We start from the raw sequence: 11,780 nt of genomic DNA, 5'->3' as shown, positions 1-11,780 counted from the left end.
TGGGGAGGAGGTATAGGATGTGGAAGAGTCAGAGGGTGGATGGAGGGGGCGAATAAAATACGGAGTGTAAAAAAATAAATTGAAAAGAAGAGAAGAGAAGAGAAGAGAAGAGAAGAGAAGAGAAAAGAAAAGAAAAGAAAAGAAAAGAAAAGAAAAGAAAAGAAAAGAAAAGAAAAGAAAAGAATGGTAGCTCATCCCTGTGGCCTAGAATTCTGAATCTAGAGGTAGATGGACAAGGAGTTCAAGGCCAGATTTGACTACATGAGCAAATTCAAGGCCAGTCAGAGCTACTTGAGATTGTATTAAAAAAAACAAAACAAACAAAAAACAAAAACAAAACAAACAAACAAACAAAAAACAAAAAGGTAAATTATAAGAAAATAAGACAGGTAAATTATAAATTATAGAGCAGCAAAAGAACTTTAACAGTTCATATCAAAAAAAAAAAAAAAATTCCAAGTGGAGAGGAAAAGCAAAATAAGTAAGGATTTCTTAAAAATGGGTACATGGTAAGAACAGAAATTCAACAAAATATAAACATTTAAATAAGCCCTTTTGTTCTAGAAAGGATGAAAGGAAGAATGGCTAGATTCACACCCTGTCTTAGTTAGGATTTCTACTGCTATGAAGAGACATCGTGACCACAGCAACTATTATAAAGACAAGTATTTAACTGGGGTTGGCTTAAAGATCAGAGGCTTAACTCATTATCATCATGGCAGGAGCATAGTGGCATGCAGGCAGACATGGTGCTGGAGAGGTAGGTGAGAGTTTTATATCTGGATTGGTAAGCAGTAGGAAAAGAATGTGAGACACTGGCCTGTCTTGAGCTTCTAAGACCTCAAAGTCCGCCTCCTGTGACACACTTCCTCCAACAAGGCCACACCTCCTAATAGTCCCACTCCCTATGGGCCTATGGGGACCATTTTTACTCAGACCACACGTCCCTACTTCACATGATAATATTGAAGGATATAAATTTGGGGGATTTAAAAATATGATATGAGCCTATGCTCCTCAAAGAACCACTACTGGGTGAGCCCTACAAGCACCCAGAGCTATCTGAACTACAGCATTGAGTAGGCAACCATGAGTGGCCACAGAAGCTCAGGCAGAACCTAAAGCTGAAGATTCAGAGGGGAGAAAACCAGAAATCTGCTCAGGCACTCCCCGAGGAAGGACAGGAAATGCAATCACTCCCAGAACTCAAATACAAGTGATAAATCTGGTGAGAATTATCTAAAAAACTAGAGCCTGCATAAAAGCTTCACATGCATCTTAGCTCGTGGCCATGCTGCTACCTGTAACTGCCAAAACCAAGTCAGGGCCTGGGGAGACGGTCAGCAGTTAAGATGCTAGCTGGTTTTCCCGAGGGTCCGTGTTCAGTTCCCAGCACTCATGTTAGATAATAATAAAAATAAGTCCTAAAATCCATCCAAATGCCCAGCTCAGGTAAACAGACAAAGTAACAATAGTGTTCAAGGAGAAACTTACAACCTGGTAACTGCGGAATGATTACAGCGGTCTGAAGTATTTTGCTAAGTGACTGGAAAGAGAACATATATCTTCCTATTTCAGATCTTTTCCATTGCTCTGTCTTGTAAGGACGCTGCCTCCCTGTTTCATTTCCACACTTCTAGTTTTAGCAGCGGTGACCTATTTTTCATTTGTCTCAAGGACAGAGCTGTCTCCTTCCACCTACCCTGCTTTTGTTTTAATCACCACACTGTGAAATTACATGCTATTTTTTCTATTAATTTCTTATTGTTTGCTAGATATTTTAAAAAATTTACTATAAACATCTTTCACAGCTACTCATGTGTTACATCTAGTATTAATTTACAGATATACTGAAATTTGGAATTTTCTGTCAAGACTTTTTCTTATTTGAAACATCCAGTACTCACAGTGTTCATTAAGCATTTAATGATAGTTTCCTAATATTTTTGTGTCATGATGGTATTTTAATTTAAATCTATTGAGACAGTAGGTAATATTTACATATACTTATTGCTTAAAATTAAATTTTCAGTTACTCAGTTACTTTTACCATATTTTTATAACCACCTTTACTTGGAGAAACTTTATGTTTAACGTAGATGAATTTTGAGCAATTAAAGTAAAACGAAGCAGTGAGTGTCTGGACAGACAGACAGACAGACAGACCTCCACAGCACTCAATAGACACTTGTTAGTATGGATAAAATGACAATGACAGATGAGCATCACCCCAAGTCTATAGTGTCCAATGACAACAGGACTTGACAAAGACCTGATGACGTGCACACCCTGATGGACTCAGAAGCGTCTCACTGTCTTAGAAACCTCAGGGCCCTGACTGTTCACACCCCTTGCTCCCAACTCGAGGTCACTATCAAGTGTTTAGCTGTGCTCATAGTCTAACACAGATTGTCCGGTACCTGACATTTACAGCTTTGGCCCCTTGACTTTTTCACGTATTATAATAATTTTAAGTTGTTCCATATCTTCACATAGTTTGGCAAGTATCTTTTCAGCACTAAATAAAACTCCTCTACAGAGACCTATCTATACCTCCACAGGGGGCATTCCAGTTACTTCTAAGTATTGATAAGGTTGAATCATCTTACAGGCTTTTAATGCAGACGTAAGTATTCAACTCATTTAAGTGGAGGAAACATGGTTACTTAATATCATTATAGATTTTTATAAACCTAAGAAACTGAGAAAAGTAGCATTCAAGATGGCCACACTGTTTTGTCATCTGTTCCTCTACATATATTTTATTAGCAAGTGGTATTGTCCTAACCACATCTCCAGAAATGCTATGATACTGGGGAGAAGGTATCGACCACAATGGAAAGTTCTTTTGGACATACTTCCTTGCTCCAACTATAGGAAGTAAAAATTGAGCCCTGTGCAGTTATCTTTCTGCACACTCCTATCTCTCCTCCCTGGACTGGATGCCATGGTACTTTATCTACATTTTATGAACTCAGCTTCCTGCTCAGCCATTTCTTCAATGTGTGCCCATTAGCAAATGATTTAACCCTTCTGACTCTCAGCTTTTTCATCCTAATTACTCATTAATCTGGTGCAAGGATTAAATCAGGTAAGCAAAGTAAGACAAATTGAAACATTCATCATATTTAGCCCCCATTTGTAAACTCTTGTGGGTTAAGAGTCGGCCTTTGGCACTCCTAAGCCCCTCACTAAAAGCAAATGTTCATTTTCTCTTTACCCGGTCTGGATTTGTATAACCCAACAGTAGATTTGCGGCTTTTATATCACCATGAACATACTCATTTTCATGTATATATTCCAGTACATCCAGCTGTGAAAAGAAGTAGATAAGACCAGTATCAGTGTTTTACACTACAATTATATAGTTTATTGCTACACATGATTTCCCATAATTATTGATTATTCTAAAATATCATAATTTCTGGTTGCTCATTGTTAAATAAAATATTTGGCGACTTTGAATGGCACCATTCCCTGGGATGAGGTTCTGTACTGTATAAAGAGAAGCAAGAGAGTTGAGCACAGGCACGTATAACTATGTTTCTTGACTGTGGATGTAATGTAATGATCAGTTGCCCAAAATGCTGTTGTTTGTGATTTCACCATCATGAGAGACTATAACTTCAAATTATGAAACAAAGTAAATACTTTTTCTGTTAATTGGCTTTTCCCAGGGTATTTTATCACAGTAACTAAAATAGTAATACATACTGGGAATAAACAGCATTAAAAGGTACATGAAAATAGTCAAGAAATCTATGGTAAAATAGTCATATAGTTCATTCATCATTCAATTATTATTATTCAAATCCCGAAGACCTCAGAACAAAATATTATACCTATGGTCATTCTCCTGTGTAATAACTAAAAATTCTTGGGCATCATTAAAGCCCCAAAACCTTGCATGTCAAATGTGTATTTGGCTGGGTTCAGGGGACCATTCCATAAATATTTACTAGTTGAGTAGACAAACGAATGGAGAAAATAACTGTTTTCCATAACACAACCTGGCATGAGTTGTTTCATCCTACTTATGATTGGGAAGTAGGGGAAACCCAAGACTTACATGTAAATATGATAAATATGTGGCATTATTGACAATGACTGTATGTTTGATTCATTTATGACTACACTGCTTCCTAGTTAACAAGGTACACCTATGTGCTATTTACTGCAACAACTAACTGTTGCCACTGTCCCAAACTTACACTTAAAATATTTTAAATCCAACCAAAGCATATTTAGTTGAAAAGTCTATCTGGCCATAAATTGTGGTTGCAAATATAACAGACAACAGAAAGGTTATGTTTGAAGCTCTACAGGCTTTTTCTGAGATGTGACACTAAGCTGTCAGAGAACACTGAGTCTGGTAGCAATAGTCAGCTACAGCATAGCCTGTCATTGGTAGAGTCCTGGTTATCAAGTTTATAAAAATACTTCCTACTCTCTATAACTGACATTCCTAGGCAAAAATCTTATTTTCTCATAATTCTATAAAGCAAAAATCAAGTAAGTCACCTGCGAGGCAACTCAAACTCACCATCCTGATGCCAAGTTGTAGGACAGTTAATTTTTTAAAACCACCATTCTGGTCCAGGAGTTTCTGTAAATCTATTCCAAGTCTTTCCATTATCATGAATCTGTAACTGTGTGGAGATATGAAAAAAAAAGAGACCCTTCTAAAATAATAATTCTGAAATTATCTATTAATGAACTTGAATAAAGAACACTTCTACCTAGTAGCCAAGGCATCTAAGCATCTGTACAGTGTGTGCATATGCGCAGTGAGCTGTGTGCGCAGTGAGCTGTGTGCACAGTGAGCTGAGTGCACAGTGAGCTGCATCTTCTGGGAAGCATCTTAGTACTTCCTTAGTTCCTCTTTCACTAGCGCTGAGCAGTTAATAGTGTCATAGATAATGGAGAGAGTGGAGTTTCAGGTTTTCTCTTCTGGCCCTCTATGGTAGCGCTAATTGCTCAGTACAGATCAATCCCCATCAGCCTTATCCTGTGTCCTAAAAATGTCACAACCCATACAGAAAATGGGAACGCTTCTTAGTCTTTTTTTTTTTTTTTTTTTTTTGCCTAATAAAGAAAAGTTGTATTTTACCCATTATTATAAACATTTTATTTAGGGGCCATATGTGGTGAGAATGAGAGTATGAGCCTACAGGCATAAAGGATAGAAGTTGCCTATTCCACAGTGCTGAAGCTGGAGGCACCTGTGGAACATCCACATGGCTGCTGCATGGGTCCTGGAATCTGAACTTGGTTACTCGTAGGTGTGCAGATGTACCTGGAACAGCTCCATCCATCTCTCCATCCCCACCTGTGTTTGCTGTAACTTGCTATCTTCCCTTTCTGCTCAGTATTCTCCTTTTGTCATTTCCCCTTTCTAGCACACCAGCCCACATTCTACATCTGCAATTAGAGAAATATACACACAGCTCTCTTGGAAGTTTTGTTTTACAAAATGTGATATTATCATGGAAGTTTTCATCATCCCTTCATTATATTGTCCCCATACAGAGTTATAGGTTTCTGATGGTCCTTGCATGATATACTTTGTCTCATTCATTCTCCTCTCCCACTGCCCTCCCCAGCCACCCTGCAGCTCTCAGACATCTTCCCTCTGGTTTCCATGTCTCATACATTCCATTATCTTATACCTCACATCCTTCCCATTTTTCCCCCTTTTCATGTCTTCCCAACTTCTCATAGCCCCCTCTTTTTACACACACACACACACACACACACACACACACACACACACCATATTTATATAAAGAAGTATCTTGGTTTCTCAGATGAGATAAAACATAAAGAAATTGTTTGAATCTGGTGTAGCTTATTTTTCTTAGTGAATATTCTGCAGTTCTACCCATTTTCCTATAAATGTCATGATTTCATTTTCCTTATGGCTGAATAAGATTTTATTGCATATTTTCATTATCTATCTGTGGATTGTGCATCTAGGTAGATACCATTCCCACATATTGTGAACAATGCAATAATCAACATAGCTATATGTGGGACAGTGGGCTGTGCACAGACAGCCTGGTCTCCAGTTGAGCATAGGTCTTGAGCCAAGGGGGATCCAATGGTTGGTAATTTCCACCTACATGGGACGGAAGGTGTTTGATCACGTCTCCTGGACCCCTGGCTCCTGTCGAAGTTACTGCCCCTACGCCCCCTGCAGGAGAGGTGTGTGACTATCAGTCACACAGACAATGTCCCAAGCTCCTGGCATTCTGGCTAGACTCCACCCCCACAGTTACCTGACTATAGCCAGGTGTGCTCCTCCCCAGTTACCTGATAGCCCAGCTCACTGTAAAAGGGGCTGCTTGGCTCCTCCTCAATCTCCTTAAGCTCTCACCTTCCTTACTTTCATCTCTAGCCCTCCTTCTCACTCTCCCTTCCCCCCTCTCTCCACGTGGCCATGGCTGGCCTCTTTCTCTCTCTTTCTACCTTCTCTCTTTCTCTCTGCCTTTCCACAATAAAGGTCTAAATCCATAGACTGTCTCTGCTCATCAAGACCCGCCATGCTTGAACAATGGGTTAGGCTTTCTCGAAACAAGCCATGTCTAACCTCCTGCCAGAAGGCCTTCCTGTGCTCTAGCCACAGACCAGACCAATGACTCTTGCCCATGTGGGAACTACCCAGCACCCACCTCCCCCACCCTCTCCTCCCTTTGGCTATGGGGCTGACCAAGCTGCCCCTGGGGCCCCCATTCTGTTCTCAGCTCTTCTGCTGTGTCCAGTGGTGTCTGGGATGCCCGAGGCTGAGAACCTGGTACCTAGGACTGCCCGTGGTCCACCACTCGCCCAGCTGGGGTCCAGTGGCTTCACACAGCCAGACACCCACCCGGGGCAGCATGGAAAGCGTGAGGCAGTCCTTCCACGTCTACCCACCAGAGCACCAGAACTCTGTCGGGATGTGGGTTTTCCCCCACTCCCTTTATCCCCTTGGTGCCCCCTGCCCTGACCCCCAGCCCACTGCCCCACAGCTATATAAATGTCTCTATGGTATGTTGACTAAGATTCTGTCAAACAAACCTCCAGGAGTGACTGTGTTGAATTATACAGCCATATTCTATTTTCAGTTTTTTGACAGCCACAGTGATTATACATATACATATATACATACATATATATATATATATATATATATATATATATATATATATATGTGTGTGTGTGTGTGTGTGTGTGTGTTTGTATATATATATATATATATATATATATATATATATATATGATATTTTCTTTATTTACATTTCAAATGTTATCCCCTTTCCTGGTTTCCCTCCTCCCAGGAACCCCCTATCCAATTCCTCCATCGACCCCCCTACTTCTATGAGGGTGGTGTTCCTCTACCCACTCACACACTCCCACCTCCCCATCCTCAATTCCCTTACACTGGGGCATCTATGCCTTCATAGGACCAATGGCCTCTCCTCCCATTTATGCCTGACAAGGCTATCCTCTGCTACATATGCACCTGGAGCCATGTGTATTCCTTGGTTGTTGGCTTAGTCCCTGGGAGCTCTGGGGATTCTGGTTGGTTGATATTATTGGTCCTCCTATGGGGTTGCAAACCTCTTCAGCTCCTTTGGTCCTTTCTCTAACTCCTACATTGAGGATTCCACACTCAATGTTTGGCTGTGAGCATCCGCCTCTGTATTTATAAGGCTCTGGCAAGGCCTCTTAGGAGATAGCTATATATTGACCTCATCAGTTTACCCACTACCACCAGTGCATGAAGATTGCTCATTCCCAACACACTTGCTAGGGTTTGTCATTTGTTTTTTTTTTGTTGTGTTTTGTTTTGTTTTGTTTTTAATAATAGCTACTCATGAGATATAGTCACAAATACTTTTTCTCTAAAGATTTGTTTTTGCTTACCTATGTATGTACGTGTGCTTATGTATATGTGTACATGTTTGTGTTTCTGTAAGTTAGTGCTACATATGTACCAATGTTTACAATATTTACAGAAGCCAGCAAAGAGAGTCAGGTTTCATAGAGGTAGTGTTTGGCAGTAATGAGCCCCTTCCAATGTGGGTGCTAGGAAGTGAATTTCATTCTTCCACAAGGGCAACAAGCACTCTTAACCATGGTCCATCTCTCCAGCCATCTTGAGCTAGTTTTAATTTGTATTTCCTGGTGGCTGACAATATTTAACACTATTTCAAACTGGCCATTTTTACTTTTCCCTTTCAAAATCTATTCATTTAGTTCATTAGTCTATTTAGACATTCAGTGATTTAGTACTTTTGCTGTTTAATCTCTGCAGTTCTCAATATATTACATATAACAGTTGTTTATTTACTGAAGAGTTGACAAAGATGTTTTCCTATCATAAAGGCTGTTGATGAAGATGATTCCTTTGAGACTGTTTAATTTCATGAAACCTCTACAGTGGTTTGAATGATAAAGTGCCCCCCATAGTCTCTGGCATTTGAATTTTGTCTTCAGTTGGTGGTACTGTTTGGGAGCAGTTTAGAAGATGTACCCTTCTTGGTGATGGGGTTTGCTTTGAGAAAGAAAGCCTCCAGCCTTTGATCTCTCCGATTTCCTTCTCTCTGATGCTTTGTGCTTGTGGTTCAAGATGTGGGCTCTAAACTTCCTGCTCCACTCCTATCACCATGCCTGATGCCTACGATCATATTATCATGCTGTCCTGCCATTATGGACTCTAGCCCTCCAGAACTTATAGTCTTTCAGCTATAAGTTGCCCTGATAATAATGTTTTATTACAGCAACAGAAAATAAACTAATACAACCTTTTCAGTCAATTTAGGAAATCTCTATGAGGTACTGGAGTCCTAGCCTATGCCTCTGCTTTGGAATATTTGCTCCAACAGTTCAGGGTCTTTGGTCTTAAATTAAGGCCTTGATGTATTTCAGATTGATTTTTATGCACAGTGACAGATACAGAAGTTCTCAACCTGTAGGTTGTGACATTGTTGGGGTGGGGATATCAATCAACCATTTCACAGGGGTCACATATCAGGTAACCTATATATCAGAGAGTTACATGATAATTCATAACAGCAGCAAAATGACAGGCATGAAATAGCAACAAAAATAATTTTAAGGTTGGGGATTACCACAACATGAGGAACTGTATTAAAATGTCAATTTTTTACAAGTGTGGATAGCCAGCATTCCCAGAATCATTGACAAGCAGGCATTTTCCCAGTGCGTCTTTTTGACACCTAAAAGTTAGGAAGGATACCTGTGTCTATGTTTAATTCTGGCCTCTGCTCTAGTTCACAGGTCTATAAGTCTTTCTGTGCCAGTGCCCCACCTTTCATTATCACTGGTCACAGGACAGTCTGTGATCAAGTACTCTGATACCGCTAACATTTTCTGCTTGGGAGTGCTTTGGTTGTTTGGGTGCCTTGTGGTCCCATGTGTATTTTAAAGCTTTTATTTTTTTCTAGTTTTAATTTTAAAGATGTACTTTAAGTTTGATGGGGGTTACTGAACCTACTTGTCATATTTAGTGATTAACCATTTCCACCACAGTAATTCTGGCAACCCATGCACAGGCAAGGTGTTCAATTTTTTACTGTCTCTTTCTATTTCTTTCTTCAGTCACTGACCATTTTCACTGTAGAGGTATTTCCCCTCCACAAGCAGGCTCATTCCTAGAATTCTTAAAAGAGTTATTTAAATATGACCCCCCTCTTGTCCACATTTTTTTTTTCTCAGCAACTCTGATATGAGTACTTAAGCTGCTGTTTGTTCAGTTGGTTTACTAAGATGACACTAGTAGGATTATTCAGTCCTACTGTCATGCTGAAGTGCTCATTAGACCTAAGTGTTTTCTAGTAGAGACTTTTCTATTTCTTATATACAGAATCCAGTAGGCTTTAAATTGGGATCGCTTCAAGTTTTCCTTTACTATTTCTATTTCCTATTACATGTTTCTTTTATTTTCAAGTATTATGTTAATAAGGACAGAGAGTAGAGACCCTTGTCTTTCTGGATTAAGAAAAAATAATTTCAGTTGTCTCCTAATTTGTAAAATGTTGGCAGTAGTGACTCACATATAGCATATAGAATTTATTGCACTGAAGCATGTTACTGTCTTTTTTTTTTTCAGAGCATTTTCCATGAAGTGATGCTGAATATAATCAAGGGTATTTTTGGCCCTGATTAAGATGATCATGTGATGGGCTGGACAGATGGCTCAGTGGTTAAGAGCACTGACTACTCTTCCAAAATTCCTGAGTTCCATTCTCAGCAACCACATGATGGCTCACAACCATCTGTAATGGGATCTAATGCCCTTTTCTGGTGTGTCTGAAGACAGATACAGTATACTCATATACATAAAATAAATAATTCTTTTTTTAAAAAAAGATGAGCATGTGATTTCTAAAGAAACTAAAGTGTACCATGACAAAACCAAATTCAAACAATATCTTTCAACACATCCAGCCCTTCAAAGGATAATAACGGAAAAACACCAGTACAAGGACTAAAACCACACCCTAGAAAAAGCAAGAAAGTAATCCTTCAACAAACCTAAAAGAAGACAGCCACAAGAACAGGATGCCAACTCTAACAAGAAAAAAATGACAGGAAGCAACAATTACTTTTCCTTAATATCTCTTAATATCAATGGACACAATTCCCCAATAAAAAGGCATAGACTAACAGATTGGCTACACAAACAGAACCCAACATTTTGCTGCTTACAGGAAACTCATCTCAGGGAAAAAGACAGACACTACCTCAGAGCAAAAGACTGGAAAACAATTTTTCAAGCAAACGGTCTGACAAACAAACTTGGGGAAGCCATTCTAATATCGAATAAAATCGACTTCCAACCCAAAGTTATCAAAAAAAGACAAGGAGGGGCACTTCATATTTATCAAAGGTAAAATTTTCTAAGATGAACTCTCAGTCCTGAATATCTAAGCTCCAAATGCAGGTCAGCCACATTCACTAAAGAAACTTTAGTAAAGCTTAAAGCACATATTGCACCTCACACAAAAATAGTGGAAGACTTTAACACCCCACTCTCATCAATGGACAGGTCCTGGAACAGACACTAAACAGAGACATAGTGAAGCTAACAAAAGTTATGAAACAAATGGAATTAACAGATATCTACAGAACATTTTATCCTAAAACAAAAGGGTATACCTTCTTCTCAGCACCACATGGTACCTTCACTAAATTGACCATATAATTGGTCACAAAACAGGTCTCAACAGATTCAAAAATATTGAAATTGTCCCATGCATCCTATTAAACCACCATGTCTAAGGCTTACCTTCAATAACAACATAAATAATATAAAGCCAACATTCACTTGGAAACTGAACAACACTCTCCTCAATGATACCTTGGTCAAAGAAGAAATAAAGAAAGAAATTAAAGACTTTTTAGAGTTTAATGAAAATGAAGCCACAACATACCCAAACTTATGGGACACAATGAAAGCATTCCTGAGAGGAAAACTCATAGCTCTGAGTGCCTCCAAAGAGAAACTAGAAAGAGTAGACACTAGCAGCTTGACAGCCCACCTAAAAGCTCTAGAACAAAAGGAAGCAAATTCNCTGAAGAGGAGTAGACAGCAGGAAATAATCAAACTCAGGGGTGAAATCAACCAATTGGAAATAAAAAGGACTATTCAAACCAGGAGCTGGTGCTTTGAGAAAATCAACAAGATAGATAAACCCTTAGCCAGACTCACTATAGGACACAGGGACAGCATCCTAATTAACAAAATCAGAAATGAAAAGGGAGACATAACAACA

General features: G+C 39.2%; 1 protein-coding gene across 1 annotated transcript in view; it reads right to left on the bottom strand.

The window, feature by feature from the left end:
- Vrk2 (VRK serine/threonine kinase 2) overlaps positions 1–11,780 on the bottom strand; it is a 105,779-nt gene that overhangs the window by 48,873 nt on the left and 45,126 nt on the right. The window contains exons 6-7 of the mRNA XM_021210192.1: positions 4,544–4,649; positions 3,221–3,313 (exon numbers count right to left, since the gene is read on the bottom strand). Of these exons, the coding sequence (XP_021065851.1) occupies positions 3,221–3,313; positions 4,544–4,649 (199 nt within the window). The remainder of the gene's footprint in view (positions 1–3,220; positions 3,314–4,543; positions 4,650–11,780) is intronic.

The sequence above is a fragment of the Mus pahari genome, chromosome 13 (genome assembly GCF_900095145.1).
Source record: "Mus pahari chromosome 13, PAHARI_EIJ_v1.1, whole genome shotgun sequence".
Taxonomy (NCBI): Eukaryota; Metazoa; Chordata; class Mammalia; order Rodentia; family Muridae; genus Mus; species Mus pahari.
Note: the sequence above shows the minus strand (reverse complement) of the source record. Positions and strands in the feature narration are given on the sequence as shown.